Source organism: Nansenia antarctica (genome assembly GCF_963989245.1).
Source record: "Nansenia antarctica genome assembly, chromosome: 20".
NCBI classification, from domain to species: Eukaryota; Metazoa; Chordata; class Actinopteri; order Argentiniformes; family Microstomatidae; genus Nansenia; species Nansenia antarctica.
Window position 1 is genome coordinate 4,367,875 of NC_137693.1, and position 17,275 is coordinate 4,385,149.

Sequence of the window (17,275 nt, forward strand, 5' to 3'; positions counted from 1 at the left end):
GGATTTAGCTGAATTTCTCTCCTTTTTCAGTTGAGCTACGGACTGGTCCTCTTCAGCCATTTTCCTTCTCTTTTCACAGGCTATCAATGTTTAAATATTTATTCAAACTCTGCTGTTATTTTCTTTAACAGATTAAAGTCCCTTCAAACTGCTCACTTAGTGTTTTTATTTCGTTTTATTCAACTGTGACGTTTTACAGTCAAAACTGACATTTATTTACTGCCAGAATAAATGGGACTCTTATTTTGAAACTCCGGATCTTCTGTGTATTTTAACTTCCTGGTTACTTCAAGAATAAATGGGACTCTTATTTTGAAACTCCGGATCTTCTGCGTATATTTACTTCCTGGTTGCTGCGACGCACTAGGGCTCCTCCTCCTTTCACAGTTTGGATATATCACTCCGCCGGTTAGCCACTTTAGCAGACACAGTCAGTCCCACGTTAATTACTCTGGCTAGCAAGGCAAGTCTCTATAAACATCCAGCTTGAATTAGTTCGTTGGTCAGTGCTGTTGCTTACCCGACCGCTTTCCTGGTCTTGCTGTCCTCTCTCGCTGTCTCGCGCTGCCGACACTGTCTCATGTCCAGTAGGCTCTGCACAGACACGCCTCAGACAGCACACCTGGCTAGCTAGCTCCGGTTAATTGCAGTCACTTTTCCGAGTTCCCTCGACGCTTGTATTCGTCCCACGGAGAACGATAGTTATGGAGATAGACTCCAGTTCTATGAGTGGAGCGGAGCCCCATAGGGGAGCTCTGCTCCTATTGGTTTACCCGCTACCTAAAGTAGCCAATGACTGAATTTTTCAATGCCTGCGCCCGCCTGGGGTGCTATATAAAGGGGTGTACTTCGCTACCTCATTCTCCCAAACATACAAACAGCCGGGTTTGAACGAGTCGAAGTGGGCCAGCAGCCCTATGGGGCTCCGCTCCACTCATAGAACTGGAGTCTATCTCCATAACTATCGTTCTATATCGTGGAGCTCCGCCCCATAGGGGAGCTCTGCTCCTATTGGTTTAGGCGGAGCGAACGAGGCCAAATGTACCCCCACTGAGACTATTAATCCGTAAAACAATCTCAGCGGCACCCGGAGCTGACCACTGATGTTGGTTCAAGACAACCTTAAAAAGTTGGCCCAACCCACACGAGTCTGCTCCACTGATCTAGCCCTTACGTGAGCACGCAGGGTTGTAGATCTAACGGAACATGTCCTGGAGGAGGGTCCCCTCCCCAGGCACATCCGTAATCATCCTGACAGCACTTGAATAGAATCCCCAACCAGGGTAATCCAAGTGCCATCCCCACTACATCAGTCCTCAGCAAACTGAGGACAGAGTGAGAAAAGGATGAGGAAGAAATATCACTTACCTAACCCTTACGTTGGGTTGTTGATCTAACAGACATGTCCTGGAGGAGGGTCCCCTCCCCAGGCACATCCGTATTCATCCTGACAGCACTTGAATAAAATCCCCATGACCAGGGTAATCCAAGTGCCCTTCCCACAACATCAGTCATCAGCAAAACTGAGGACAGAATGAGAAAGGATTGAGGAAGAATATCACTGACCTAACCCTTACGTGAGCACGTAGGGTTGTAGATCTAACGGAACATGTCCTGGAGGAGGGTCCCCTCCCCAGGCACATCCGTAATCATCCTGACAGCACTTGAATAGAATCCCCAACCAGGGTGATCCAAGTGCTTTCCCCACTACATCAGTCATCAGCAAAACTGAGGACAGAATGAGAAAAGGATGCGGAAGAAATATCACTGATCTAACCCTTACGTGAGCACGTAGGGTTGTTGATCTAACGGAACATGTCCTGGAGGAGGGTCCCCTCCCCAGGCACATCCGTATTCATCCTGACAACACTTGAATAGAATCCCCATGACCAGGGTAATCCAAGTGCCTTCCCACTACATCAGTCATCAGCAAAACTGAGGACAGAATGAGAAAAGGATGAGGAAGAATATCTTTCAAGTAATACCGTACAAAAAGTGATGGCGACGACCAAGACGCCGCCTCACATATCTCCTCCACTCCCACTCCCCTGAGAATGGCCACTGATGTGGCCATGCCCCTGGTGGAATGAGCCCGAATGCCAGTCGGCACGGGCTGCCCCTTCGATTCGTATGCGAGGCTAATAGCCTCGCAAATCCAATGGGACAGCCTCTGCTTCGAGAGTGGCGCCCCGGCTTTCTGTCCGCCGTAGCAGATCAGAAGCTGGGGAGAAGATCTCAGTCCTGCCGTGCGCTTCACATATTGTGCCAACGCGCGCACCGGACATAGACAATGTAAACGCCTCTCCCTCTCTCCGTCGTGAGGAGGAGGAAAAAAGGCGCTCAGAGCACAGCTCTGAACCCTAAACCCACGATTAACCTTAGGGATAAAAGCCGGGTTAGGGCGTAACACAGCTTTTGTTTTGTCATCAGATATGATCAAACAATCTGCCCGTGTCGAGAGAGCACATAAATCACTCACTCGCTTAGCCGTAGTCAAGGCGAGGAGCTGACTCGTCTTGAGAGACAATAAACGCAACGACACAGTGTCAATGGGTTCGAATGGGGCACGCACAGCGCCTCTAGCACAATCGACAGGTCCCATTTTGGCATTAGAGTCCTATGAGGGCGTCTAAGCCTACACACTCCAGTCAAAAAACGCTTAACCAGCGAATGACTGAACAGTGTCGTTGTCGCAAAACCCTCATGACAAGCTGAGATGGCAGCCGCGTAAACTTTAATAGTTCTCGCCGCCAATCCCTTGTCAAACAGCGACTGTAAGAAGCACAAGAACGTTTCGACCCGACAGCAGACTGGGTCAACGTCCTGTCCCTCACACTGTGTAAACACTCGCCAGCGCGCCGCATATCCCTTTGCAGTGGATTGCGCGCGCACTCTGAATGGTCTGAATGACCGCGTCTGTCAGACCCCTGCGTTCTAACAAATCCCTCTCAGTAACCAGGCCATGAGGGAGCCCCCCATCATAGGCGGCCCCCTCACCAAGCCTCTGGCTTGAGAGAGTGCATCTTGTCGATGAGGTATGGGCCATGGGCCCTCTACCAACATCTCCATCAGTTCCGGAAACCACGGGGCTCCGGGACGGTCCGGGGCTACAAGAATTAACTCTAGCCTCTCTGACCTCACTCGTGCCAACAGTGGGAGGATAGATGTCAGAGGTGGGAACGCGTATAACAGGACCCTCGGCCATGGGTGGTGTGCGAATGTATCGACTCCCAATGGCGGGTTGTCCTGTTCGCGCAGGAAGAACCAAAGGCGACACTGCGCATTCGTCCGTGACGCAAACAGAACCACTTCTGCTTGCCCGAACCGTGCCCAAATCAGCGACACAATGGAGGGTGCTAACCTCCAGTCGTCGTCCCTCGGGCCTCCCCGTGATAACAGATCTGCTCCTTCGTTGAGCAGACCTGGAATGTGGAGAGCTTTCAGCGAACTCAGGCGACTCCGCGCGCGATGACGCGCGGGTCTCTCCAGTAGCTCAGGTCGGTTTTGACCGATCTCTGTATTACAATCAACCTTGCGACGGCGTTCTCACTGGAACCCGTCGCAGTCGTGCGAACCGCCTCTGCAGTCTGCGCATGTGTAACAGGCCTAAGGGGACCACTACATGGGCTGCAGACCTCAGTCCTAGTAAGGACATCCTTGACAGAGCGGTGATTGTATTTGTCACTCGACACACCCAGGGAGCAGACGTCAGTGTCGCTCTCCGTGGTGCCGATAAACTGGCCCTCATCTCGGCAGTATCCAACTGAATGCCTAGATAGGAAAACTGTTGAGCCGGCCACGGAGCACTCTCTGTCCAGTTTACAGCTAACCCCAGCTGAGTGAGGCGCTGCACCAGTGAGGTTGCGTCCCGAATGGCTCGATTTGGGCATTGGGCCAAGACCAGTAGGTCGTCGAGATCCGCATATTATGCATATCTCGTTACGCCTCAGTGGTTCGAGTGCTGTCTGCACGCATTTGGAGAAAAAACGAGGAGCAAGCGCGTACCCGAAGGGCAGGCGCGTGTACTCGTAAACCTTCCCTTGGAAAACAAAAGTAGGAATTTCCTGTGCCACTCTGTGATTGGCACACGAAATACGCGACCCTCAGGTATCTACGAAAGGGGCGTTTCGCCACTCTCTCGTTGAGGACCCTGAAATCTAGTATGGGTCTCATGTCTCCCGAATTCTTTGGGACAAGGAAATACGGGGAGTACCATCTCATGTCCCACTGGTCCCTCGGAACCAATGTCACTGCGCCCTTTGTTAGGAGATTCGTAATCTCCTCCCGGAGCGCACGTGTCTTTATCGGGCAGGAGGAGGCTGAATGAACTGTAGTGCATATCCCCTCCTCAATGTCCTGTCAAGCCAGCCCGACAGAATACCTGTCCCTTCTAGTCATTCTGCATAAAGCAACGACAGCGGCTGGGCCGTCTGTTGTGGTGCAGTCGACAGAAAAAGCTTGAATTTCTGTATGACCCCAGCCGCCGCTGCCCACCGAGGAGATGGCACAGCCCAAGGTGGGGTCATTCCGAAAAGGGATGGGCTGCCGTCTGTAAAGAGTGTTTGTTATGTGTAACAATGCTCTTTATTGACGCAGGTTTATTATGCCTGATAATCAAAGAACCGGCCGCACGCTCATGAGCTGGGCCAGGTCTTGATAGACATGGAGGGGTTTTTGATGTAAATAACGCCTCGTGTCGTGATAGGGGTAAGTCCGCTAGGCAGAGAGCTGGCCACACGCCGGTAAGCTGGGCTAGTCTCCGCTTCGTTTCTAACTGGTAGCGATTCGACCACACTCTGACAAGGCAGGTGGGTCTCCGCTCCGGTAGATACCATGGAAAATCCTCCTTAGGGATTTACCGTCTGACTTACCGTCTGTAAAGAGTGTTTGTTATGTGTAACAATGCTCTTTATTGACGCAGGTTTATTATGCCTGATAATCAAAGAACCGGCCGCACGCTCATGAGCTGGGCCAGGTCTTGAATAGACATGGAGGGGTTTTTGATGTAAATACCGCCTCGTGTCGTGATAGGGGTAAGTCTGCTAGGCAGAGAGCTGGCCACACGCCGGTAAGCTGGGCTAGTCTCCGCTTCGTTTCTAACCGGCAGCGATTCGACCACACTCTGACAAGGCAGGTGGGTCTCCGCTCCGGTAGATACCATGGAAAATCCTCCTTAGGGATTTACCGTCTGACTTACCGTCTGTAAAGAGTGTTTGTTATGTGAAACAATGCTCTTTATTGACGCAGGTTTATTATGCCTGATAATCAAAGAACCGGCCGCACGCTCATGAGCTGGGCCAGGTCTTGAATAGACATGGAGGGGTTTTTGATGTAAATACCGCCTCGTGTCGTGATAGGGGTAAGTCCGCTAGGCAGAGAGCTGGCCACACGCCGGTAAGCTGGGCTAGTCTCCGCTTCGTTTCTAACCGGTAGCGATTCGACCACACTCTGACAAGGCAGGTGGGTCTCCGCTCCGGTAGATACCATGGAAAATCCTCCTTAGGGATTTACCGTCTGACTTACCGTCTGTAAAGAGTGTTTGTTATGTGAAACAATGCTCTTTATTGACGCAGGTTTATTATGCCTGATAATCAAAGAACCGGCCGCACGCTCATGAGCTGGGCCAGGTCTTGAATAGACATGGAGGGGTTTTTGATGTAAATACCGCCTCGTGTCGTGATAGGGGTAAGTCCGCTAGGCAGAGAGCTGGCCACACGCCGGTAAGCTGGGCTAGTCTCCGCTTCGTTTCTAACCGGTAGCGATTCGACCACACTCTGACAAGGCAGGTGGGTCTCCGCTCCGGTAGATACCATGGAAAATCCTCCTTAGGGATTTACCGTCTGACTTACCGTCTGTAAAGAGTGTTTGTTATGTGTAACAATGCTCTTTATTGACGCAGGTTTATTATGCCTGATAATCAAAGAACCGGCCGCACGCTCATGAGCTGGGCCAGGTCTTGATAGACATGGAGGGGTTTTTGATGTAATAACGCCTCGTGTCGTCGCGGCACTGAGTTTGCTCAGAAACTCCGCCTCCGCTGCAGACAGACCGTAGGGTCGGTCTGTGGTGATCTTCGCAATGGCGGCGTTAAACACGGCGATGTTATTCACCGCCGCCTGCGCACCGAGCTCATCAGAGCTTTCTGATTCTGACACCGGCACCGACCACTCAGCTGGGTGAGGGCGGCGTGGTGTCAGGGCCGGCTGAGCGGGCGGGACCATCCCTACTTGGGGAGGTGCCTGTCCAGAACGCCGCTCTGGGGCCTGTCCGGACGCATCATCGGCAGAGCTATTCGAGTCGGATAGCATCCCCGAGATAGCGCCCGCCAGGGGAAAACGCTCTCCTTGATCCAGGCCATCCCCTTTCGCCTTTCCGCGACGGAAAGGAGGTGGAAGGGGAGGCAGCTGGGGGAGGCGACCAACGCCGCCTCGGCATGTTCGGGGCCGAGGCAGACGTGGCAGAAGTCGTGCTTGTCCTCCGCTGCTAGGAAATCGCAGCGGCAGGTGTCCCGGAGGAACTTCTTCGTGGTCGGCGGCGGACGATCCATCGCTGAAGGGAAAAGTCTCCTCCGCTGAAAAAGTGTCCTCCGCTGCTCGGAAGTCGCAGCGGCAGGCGTCCCGGAGGAACTTCTCCATAGGCGGCGGACGATCCATATCTTGAAGGGAAAAGTCTGGCGGGTTCTCCAGTCTTAGTAGTCGTCCTTCTCAGTCTTCAGATATAAACCCGTGCTGAACTTTTTGGGAGAATGAGGTAGCGAAGTACACCCCTTTATATAGCACCCCAGGCGGGCGCAGGCATTGAAAAATTCAGTCATTGGCTACTTTAGGTAGCGGGTAAACCAATAGGAGCAGAGCTCCCCTATGGGGCGGAGCTCCACGATATAGAACTCCTCTCTGAATGTGGCTGTCAATTTACTTCTCCACCACCTCGGGAATCTTTTCAAAGATATTTCTTTGATGCCCGGGCCGTAGGTTTTACAATTGTTCTGTCTACTAACGCCGACAGAAAGGCTGGACTGAGGGACACGGATACCATTCAACTCGTCTTTCTTATTCTTTATGAAAATTGAATAGATTGTAAAACCTGCGAATGCAGACAACAAAACATACATGAATACACAGCTCTGACACATTCAAAGACTAAAACAAAGCATATAAATGTTACACAAAGCACGCATCAAACACTAACCGTGGCATCCCTCGAGTCCTGGCATCACACAATGAACCCCTACACACGGTCTCCCACTATTTAAGCACCTAATCACAGCCCCCAATATCCCTACGCATAACGGATCTATATAATCAAACAATTCCCACGCAGTTATGAGGCATAACTCAAAATAATGTTACAAGTATCTAATAATTTGAATAATTAATAATAACTAATAATTATTCAAATAACATTTAAAATAACATTTCACATTTGTCCCATTTTATAGGCTAAAACATGCACAATGAACACACCCCATCCTAACTGGACAGTACAAGTATGAATCAACTGATTCCATTCTAGCTCATGATAGTCAACCAGTCTCATTGTACACGTCGGAGTGTATCTATAGATTAACATGCTGCAAGTCATAATTCAAGTATCCTGTCAATCAGCCACAATACATTAAAAATAAACCTGTCGGGGGCGCTTAGGTGGCGTAGCGGGTTAAGCGCTGACCATGTAACCGCAGGGTCCCCGGTTCGATTCCGGCCGGGGACATATCCTGCATGTCATCCCTCCTCTCTCTCTCACCCATCCTTCCTGTCTAAATCTTCACTGTAACTGTCAATAAAAATGAAAAAAATAAAAAAAAATAAACCTGTCAGTTCAAGTGATGTGATTTCATTTTATTGCTCAAAACACATGGAAGTACACATGGGCCGGATTCGAACCCATGCCGACATACGCATAGTATGGCCACGCGACTACTGACTTTAAAAAAACAATACACCCAGTGAATAGCTGCAATGGAAATTTGTTGACTTTAAAAAATTGTGAGCTGGCATTCCATGATTATGACACAGCCTGGGTTCCTAGTGTAGTCATAGATAGGGATGCTCCGATCTGGATTTTTGGGGCCGATACCGATCACCGGTTTTTTTCCTCAAGATCAACCGATACCGATACCGATACCGATTTTTTTTTTAATACATAACTGTAGGCCTACTGACTGGATAGCCTACATATTTTTTGCTTTTTAGACAAAAGTTTTGATCCATTAGGCACCAAGCAAACGCAGACCCATTTTTATGGCATAGTAAAGGTCTGGCCTATCACCCAGTTAGGGCCTGAAGCCCAAGTCAGTCGATATGGCTGTATAAAAGACATCATAAACGTGGCCTTCATGGTTTACATACTGTTACGTCCTCCTATGTTTTCTGTTCAGTTATCTGTCTTCCCCAGGGAAAAAAAAAAAAAAAAAAAAAGATCGGTTTTTGCGATCGACCATTTTTGCCGATCACCGATCGAGTCATTTGGAGTGAAATCGGCCGATTTAAATCGGTGGCCGATAAATCGGAGCATCCCTAGTCATAGACGGATCATGAAAAAATGGGCCCCTGGGCCTGGACGTGTAGAAAGCCCCCCCTCCCCAGCGCAAACACTTTTTGTTGTTGTTGAGCGCAAGTAAACACAATGCCAACAGCATATAAGACATAGCCTACGTTCACCTGCATCTCAACAGGTTTTACAGCGGAGGAACACTCAAAGTCAACAGCACAATAACTAGAAAAAATTCACCTGTATTTCAACGACACAGGATTTACAACACAGGCATGCCACACTCAATTGAAGCCAACAACAGTACATGTACAGTAACAAAATACACCGCTTTCAACCAAAAACTATTGGCAACACTATGGTGTCATATATAGCAACCACAGGATGGCTTTATAAGACTAAATTAATCATAAAATAGTCTTACCTTATGCAATGCATTTTTTCCTTGCTCTGCTTCGTGCAAAATCATCCACGATATCATTAAAGTGATTTGGTCAGTTCGCTCTCAATTGCCATGAGAGAAAGAGCCTTGAGACGGTGTTGCGTCATTTTAGTCCGCAATTCGTTTTTAATCCTGGACAGCACAGAGAATGACCGCTCCCCTTCGCAATTGGTTACAGGCAGAGTCAAAAATAGCCGCAGCGCAACATAGACATTTGGAAACATAGATTGCAGGCCACAATCGATAATTACGCGGAGTAGTCCTTGTGGGCTTTTATCATCTTCAGCCTTAATAAAAGATATGTAAAAGACCTGCACCAGTTTGACCTCGTGACCTGTCCCCAGTACACAAACTTTAATGGCGCCCTCTAGTGTCTAGTTTCTATAGCCTACTCATTAATCTAATGGGAATGTAGCCTGTATTCGCATTATAATCTGAGTAGGCTATAGAAACTATGTAGCCCACACAAGCTTCTCTTTTTTTTGCAAGACGTGGGCCCCTATAACATTGTTCAAAATAGTATATTCAAAAGTATATTCAAAATAGTTTTTTTACGTTCATCTCATTTGTTTAATTTAATGCATCTGTATTTGCCAGTGTTTTATTGTTTTATTGTTTTATTGTTTATTGTATTACTTAACCTTGTTTTATTTCTAGCTTCCCATCCCCCCCCCCCCAAAGAGCCATTGCTTTTTGGTCAGGCTGCATTTGCAAATAAGAATTTGTTCTTACATGTTTGCCTGGTTAAATAAAGGTTAAATAAAATAAAAAAAATTGTCCCATTACAGTAGGACATTTTCTACCGGCATCCCTGTGACAAGAAATGCAAAGGGCCCCCTGATCTCTGGGGCCCCTGGGCCTGGGCCCGGTAGGCCCGTTCAGTAATATGTCTTTGAGTGTAGTGTGTCGTAGTGTGGCATGGAGGTGTCCTGGAGGAGGACTGTGTGTCTGCTACCCCAGAAACATCACTATTATAGACATCATCCAACCTAAGATCTAAGCCACCTCATTATTTTCTATTCATAATATGAATATATACGCTATCTGATATGAGAAAATATATCAAATGTTTAACATTAGGTTTGTGTGATTTTAGTTTGAGTGTCAAAGAACCATACCATTTGAACCAATACATTGTTACAACAGTAATCAGAAGTCTCTGAAGTTCTGAGCGGTTTTACGCTATATGGGCTTTGGAGATCATTATGTAGCCATGATAAAACTACTATATTCCAACCCTACAGCAATGGTTCTGACAGGGAACACATGCTCTAAACAGTTCCCACTTCCCAGTATCCCGCAGTTCGCGCCAGGGTTGCCCTCTCTCTCCTCTGCTGTTTGCCCTATCTCTTGAACCTGCGGCCCAGGCCGTTCGCCAGTCAGTCACCCATGATCCTATTATGGTCCACAACACCAAACATCACATATCTCTGTATGCTAATTTATCGGCACCTTTCGACTCCTGCTCTGCAGTACCACACAGAGCATTTAAAAAGCGAAATAATCAATATATAGTTTATTAAAGAATATTGGAATACACAATTTACAAAAATAACAATTCTTAACTTTAAACATTATTTTACTTGAATATATATTATCTGTAGGACTACATATAGAAACAACAGTTTTCAAAATGTATCTTCATGGGGAAAAAACCATTGGATAGAAAATACAATTAATCAAAATGACTACCTCTTTACAAATTCTTAGTTTTTATATCCACCATGACCAAATAGATAAATTATACAATGCAAATAACTTTTGTCTTGGATATTGTCTTCCTCAACTGTAGGCAACTAGTAAATCTGGTTGGTTTGGGAGGATGATCCCTCTTAATGGTCTCGCCAGACCCGGATATGGCCGGGGCTCACAGGGAGCGGCATATTGAGCGGCCGCTCCCAAGGGGGGTATAGGACTATTTCCGGACAAGGATCCGTCGCGCAACACCGCCCCCGTCTGGTGCTGGAGTAACGGTGTCGGGCTCGAGGAGCCGGACAGCTAGTCTGCCTGGCTATCTCCTCTGGGGCTGCCGGCCACGGGGTCGTGCGGCGGATCCTACGCAATAGGCAGGGGATAATTGGATAATAGGTTGGGTTCAATTGGATACCAAATTGGGTGAAAAAGGGATAAAATCAGAAAAAACACATTTTTAAAAAGGGGTTGAGATAATGGTTAGGTGGTTCCAGACATTTTTTATCACTTCTTTCAAACTTGCAAGAGGGCATCAAGAGGTTTCCAGTCGAAGCGTTGATTTGGGATTAGGCACTGGACCAGTATGGGATGAGCAGGAGGACAGAAGTTGCCCTTATCCTAACATAAACCATTAGGGAAATTCAACATGAAAGGCCCTGTATCAGTGATAGGAGGGGGGACTTAACCCTAACCCTAACAAGGACCCTGGGTGTGGGTTCATGACCTCACTTCTTGTTCATGAAGTGGCTGATCACGTCCATGGGCAGAGGGAAGATGATGGTTGAGTTCTTCTCTGCTGCGATGGTGCTGAGGGTCTGGAGGTAGCGCAGCTGCAGTCCTGAGGGCGACTCTGCGATCACCAGGGAGGCTTCCTTCAGGGCTCGAGCCGCGTTCATCTCACCCTCTGCTGCTATCACCTACAGACAGACAGAGCACAACGGGTTAGGAACGTGTGTGTGCGTGTGCGCGTGTGCGTGTGTGTGTGTGTGTGTGTCCGTGTGTGTCCATGTGTTTCCCTCACCTTAGCCCTGGCCTCTCGTGTAGCCTCTGCCTCTGCAGCCATGGCTCTCTGCAGCTGATGGGGCAGCTTTACATCCTTGATCTCCACACGCTCCACCTTGATGCCCCAGGCGTCTGTGGCGTCATCCAAGGTTGCCTATGTAGGAGAGAATTACAGGTAACACTTTCGTATGCCTCTCTGTTCCATAACAACACTCCAGTGATCCATATGATGGGGCTACGTATACTGTACAGAAGTGGTCATATTATGCACTGAACTAAACCTACAATAAACTGAGCATGTGGGGAATAGGATGTACAGTGATGTAATTGTTTTTTCAGGAGCTAACAATGTGTCTAGTTGTCATGACGATATTCCCATAACACTCTTTAGGGAGGGGGAAAGCCCCTGAGGAACACTCTCCTCTCTCCTTCTCCATCCCCATCACATATCTCTCTTTTTCTCTCTCCTTTCATCTATCCTCCTCCTATCCTCTAACCCTTCTCTTTCTCCTACTCTCACCCCTCTCTTTTGTTACAGTAAATGCTTGCTGAGGGGTTATAAGTAAACGTTGTTATTGTCAAAAGAGTTGCAGTGAACGCTTGATAGACAAGTATAACAGAGAGTTTGTTTGCTTGTTGACTGAACATCTACGTTCTCCAGGGGGCTATCCAAATCAAGTTAAACCAGGATGTGTTCAGGTGTCTCTGCTCTAAATCAGTAAAAGTATCTATTTCCATCTAGAGATTCGGATGCTAACCCTAGGTTCCAGGTTTGGGGTTCTGGGTTCTGGGTTCTAGATTCTGTACCTGCATGTTATGGGAGATGCTGTCGCGGTCTGACAGAAGCTCAGCCAGGTTCCTGGTTCCCAGAACGTTCCTTAGGGTGGTCTGTGCCAGCAGACGGGTGGAGAAGTCTGCGTTGGCCACGTTAGCCACACTGGAGATGGGGTCGCTGACCCGGAAGTACACCACTCCATCCACACTCACTGTCACTGAGTCCTTGGTCAGGATCTGAGACAGAAATACACAGAGTCAGTGATGCCATGCAAGTGAAATTTGCAATCTTTATGACTTCTGTATGACCTCTGTTGCGCTATCTACATTATATCCACAGTACTATCTATAGTGCTGTTTTGTACAGTACAGTTCTGTGTCCATAGTGTATTTCTCAAATGAATGGTGGTTGTTGACATTATCTGGCCAGGAAAAAGTCATGGCCCTAGTTATAGCCCAAAACACATTTGAAAAGCAGTATCTCCATATGACGAGAGGTTCATACAGTCTTGGATTTGTTGGATTTCCTTACCTCCTGAGGTGGGATGTCAAATGACACAGTCCTCAGGTCCACTTTGACGAAGGAGTCGGTGCAGGGAAGGACAAAGAAGATACCTGGGGAAGAGAGAGACAGGTGAGGGAACTGAACTACAGGGCAGCAGCCATCTTTAATCCTGGGTTAGGGGAACCCACAGGCTGTGAATGTTATTCTGCTTCTTAACGATCAGTTGAATACGGTGTTAGTATACTAGTGTTAGTATTGGTCTGGAACAAAAACCTGTACAACATGAAGGACGAGGTCGAGTGGGGGCAAGACATAAGTGAGACAATAAGACAAATGGACAGGACACAATTTAGCAGTACAAGTGGTAAAACAAATAAAATAGTACATAAATATGTCATGGAGTAGACCAGGAAGTGTTCATGGGAAGCACGGATTGTCAAAGCCTTCTATAGTATTATATACGTATGTAGCTGGCTCTGGTTTTCATTTAATGACGTCTCATAAGTGTAAGTCATCCTAGGCTTTATCATTCTAGCCTCTCTTGCCTGCCTGCCTGCCTGCCTGCCTGCCTGCCTGCCTGCCTGTCTGTCTGTCTGTCTGTCTGCCTGTCTGCCTGCCTGCCTGACTGTCTGTCTGCCTGCCTGCCTGCCTGCCTGCCTGCCTGCCTGTCTGCCTGTCTGTCTGCCTGCCTGTCTACCTGTCTGTCTGTCTGTCTGTCATTTCTGTCTGTCTGTCTGTCTGTCTGCCTGTCTGCCTGTCTGTCTGTCTGTCTGCCTGCCTGCCTGCCTGCCTGCCTGCCTGCCTGCCTGTCTGTCTGGCTGTCTGCCTGCCTGCCTGTCTGTCTGCCTGTCTGTCTGCCTGTTGTCTTTCTACCCTGGTCGCTAGCCTCCCTGGTCTCTTACCTGGTCCTTTAGCCTTTCTGTCTGTGATGCGTCCCAGTCTGAAGATGACAGCTCGCTCATACTCCTGAACGATCTGAAAACACACAGGACACACTGAGTCAAAGCAATTCAAATCACCAGAAACATCCTGTACTGCACTGTTAGTCTTTTATATTGATACATGTAAAGATGCCACAGAAATCCATATACAATCTTTATGTACTAAGCTGGACAAACGTGACTAATCTCATAGTCATTTGACTGTGAAGACCATCGGACTGAGATATAAGTCTATGGTGGAGATGTGTAGTGTTGCTGTAAGGTGATATAGGGGCAGTGTGACGTCTCGTTTACTAAGTGTCCTATGGCCTGTAGGAAGAGATCTGAGACAGTTGCTCTCTAACTACAGCACAAAACCTCTTGTATGTAAAATGTCCTGGATAAATAAAAGTGAAATACAGTATATATTTTTAAAAATTAAACTCTTTGGCAGCAGCTGTAGAATGTGCTTTCTTACTGTATAACAACTCTACCCAACAAGCTTAATGACTGGAATCGCTCACCTTGATACACATGAAGATGGTGATGGGGAAGGTGAGCAATATGAATAAGCCAGAGATGATGACCAAGATAGTGCCACAGCATCCCAGACTCCCTGAATGGTCAGCTGAGAGAGAGGGAGAGAGGGAGAGAGAGAGAGAGAGAGAGAGAGAGAGAGAGAGAGAGAGAGAGAGGATAAGAAGAGGTTAGTCCAGAAAACGTGTACTGACAGCTAACAAAGAGTGAGTGGAGAGAAGGAGTTTCCATAGAGACAATATGCAGTCAAACAGAGACATGAGATAAGTTATATAAGTCATTCAGTGCTGTCTTTTCCATACCTCCCCAAATAACCATTATCACTATCAAATTACCATTCTACTGATTTCCTTTACTGACAGGTGTTTCACCTAGTAGAGTCTCATCCCGCCATGACACCTGATATAGGCAGGTGAGCCTCAGGGTTGGCGGTGACATTGGCCACACACACACACACACACACACACACACACACACACACACACACACAAACACACACCAATTCTAATATTTACTTATGGAGTAAAAAGCCTCTATCCAACAATAAAGGAGGCCATTAGTAGAAGTAAATATCATAATGTTCCACCCCTGTACAGCCATTCTCTATGGCTGCATTGCATTCACTACCTGACCACCAATCAAGACGTGTAGATTGTTGCACAACCAACCATCATGTGATTCAAGGTCAAAGCGTGATCTTTATCTGAGGGTGTGTGGTCAGAGACAGCTTGGTTGGACATTATGTGAGCAGAGAAATAAAAGAGGGAACCTCCTCAAACAAGCCTTTTATTTTCATGTCATACGAGCACTCTTCTGCTTATGAAAGGGTATGTGTTGACGATGTCTACAGTACAATCAGGCATGAGAATCAAGGACCCCAATTGAAATAAGCCAGTGGCTTTCTTGGGTTTTTATCCTGTTAGTTGACCTTGTATGTAATATGTACTTTCATGTACCTACTTCTGCAAATCTTCTAATAAAGTTTTCAATCAATCAATCAATCAAAATGGGTCGGGGTGAAAAAGGTGAGAAGGATACGAGACCCGGAACCTGCTAGGCGGTCCCGGCGGAAAGTTTTTTTTGTGGAAAAATTAGCTTCCATGTGCTCATATCTGATTTCTTTTAGATTTACTCTAGTGGTGGTCACATGCAGAATTACAAGAATGCTATTTTTTTTTTTTTTTTTAATGTATGAATGTAGGTCACCTATTTTGGATTCAAAACGGCGAATTTCGCCGAAAGGTGAGCGATTATCATGCCTGTATAATACAACTGGTTGTTCTAGTGCCACCGGGCAATTTCTGGCAATTACAGTTGGTTGTTCGGTGTTCCGCACGAGGACCTCTTTGATGACAAATGTGGTTGTTTTCCTTGATTGTGTTTCATAATGTTGTCATGTTGGCTGCTGTACTGTATGGTTGTTGTCGTGTGTATGCAGGGTGGGCTTGTAGAAGAGGTCTTGGACTCAATGGGACTGAAATGTAGCCTAGCTATTATCCCTCACAATCAGTGGAATAGTCCAGAATGTTTGTGTCACACTGTTCCTTAATGGGAACATTAGAACAGAAGTGAAGTGAATTTTACTTTCTAGAATATTGGAATTGGTAACGATAATTTTACTTGTTAATAGTCAAAACATTTTCAAATGATTAGCAGATTTGTCTTAAGAATAAATAAAAAAAACTGTAAAAACTGTAGACCTAAGCATTGAGACATGGCTATCTGGTCAATTATTTAATATTTCACACGTGAGGATGAAGGCAGAGAATAAATTATTCATTAAGATCAAAGCCTAACCAGTCTTCATTGACTAGATTCTCTCCCTCCCTCAATAACATGGGCACACACTCAACCAATTGAGTTGGTTACTGTGGAGACACGTGAATGAAAAATACACAACTATGTCAATATACATCTGGTCAAACAGGTTAGGACTAATAATGATGTGGAGAAGGTATGAAAACACTTTCTCTGAACTACTCTTTATGAACCACTAGTGTGTAATGCATTAGTAAGGAATACATCCATGGTCCAGACCAAATGTACAGTAGAGTACAGTTAACCCCTATCAACAAGAAGCATCACAGCAACAACACCAACCACTATAATCTGACACCCTCTCCTGTCCACACAAACACATACACACACATACACAAACACATACACGCACACACGTGTGTGTGCACAATGGGTCACATGCCCTGACTCACAATGACATGAGATTCATGTTTCAATAGAAATGGAGGGGGGCGCTTAGGTGGTTAAGCGTTGACCATGTAACCGCAGGGTCCCCGGTTTCTGTCTCTAACATGAACCTAACATCTAACACCAGTCATGGAGACTCTTTGAGACACACATTGCCCCCCTCCGCTTAGATGAACTGACTAAACTGTTTTTAGTTTTTGTTGTATCCTGGCAACAAAGCTGTTTCCAAAGAGCAAAGTTCACCTGAGAGAGAGAGAAAGAAAAAGAGAGAGAGAGAGAGTGACTTACCATTCATTAAGTCATCATTGCTCTGTTTCCGGCTCCGTCTCTTCTGGCTTTCCATCTCATTTTCCATTTCCATGTACTAGTAATGCACCTCCTTTGTGTAATAGCGTATGGGAAGTGTGTGAAGTGAGAGGGGAGTCGCCGGGGTTTTGACTTGGCTTGGGGTGGGCGTTTCCTTGGTTGTAACAGGCACGGTTGATCATTAACAGAGTTGACTGACTGTGTGACACTCACAGGAAAACATGGCAAGTAAATAGCCTTGAGAACCAAGCGTTTTCTCAAGCCTAATGGCCCTTAGGGGGCAGGAGTCTATTCCTCCTGTTTCCATAGGGTGAGGCGGCTTGATGTACAAGTATGAATGAATGAATGAATGAATGAATGGTCTTTATTGTCATTGCTATAGTACAGGTACCAAACAACGAA

The 17,275-nt window shown here is 46.9% G+C and overlaps 1 protein-coding gene across 1 annotated transcript; it reads right to left on the reverse strand.

The window, feature by feature from the left end:
* Window positions 1-10,541: 10,541 nt before the first annotated feature.
* LOC308175047 (stomatin-like) lies at window positions 10,542-16,993 on the reverse strand. The gene is made up of 7 exons (XM_080550166.1): window positions 16,856-16,993; window positions 14,350-14,453; window positions 13,808-13,880; window positions 12,933-13,015; window positions 12,434-12,637; window positions 11,646-11,780; window positions 10,542-11,541 (listed from the first exon to the last, which is right to left on the reverse strand). The coding sequence occupies exons 1-7, from the start codon at window positions 16,926-16,928 to the stop codon at window positions 11,350-11,352; spliced, it is 864 nt and encodes a 287-aa protein (XP_080406292.1). The 5' UTR covers window positions 16,929-16,993; the 3' UTR covers window positions 10,542-11,349.
* Between the last annotated feature and the right edge of the window lie 282 nt (window positions 16,994-17,275).

Bases quoted from the DNA above. Each gene is read 5' to 3' on its own strand.
- LOC308175047 (XM_080550166.1), bottom strand. From the start codon at position 16,928: ATGGAAATGGAAAATGAGATGGAAAGCCAGAAGAGACGGAGCCGGAAA. The intron at 13,881-14,349 runs GTGAGCGATTCC...GTGTGTTTTCAG, and splicing joins CCATCTTCATGTGTATCAAG to ATCGTTCAGGAGTATGAGCG. The intron at 12,638-12,932 runs GTAAGGAAATCC...TTTCTGTCTCAG, and splicing joins TTGACATCCCACCTCAGGAG to ATCCTGACCAAGGACTCAGT.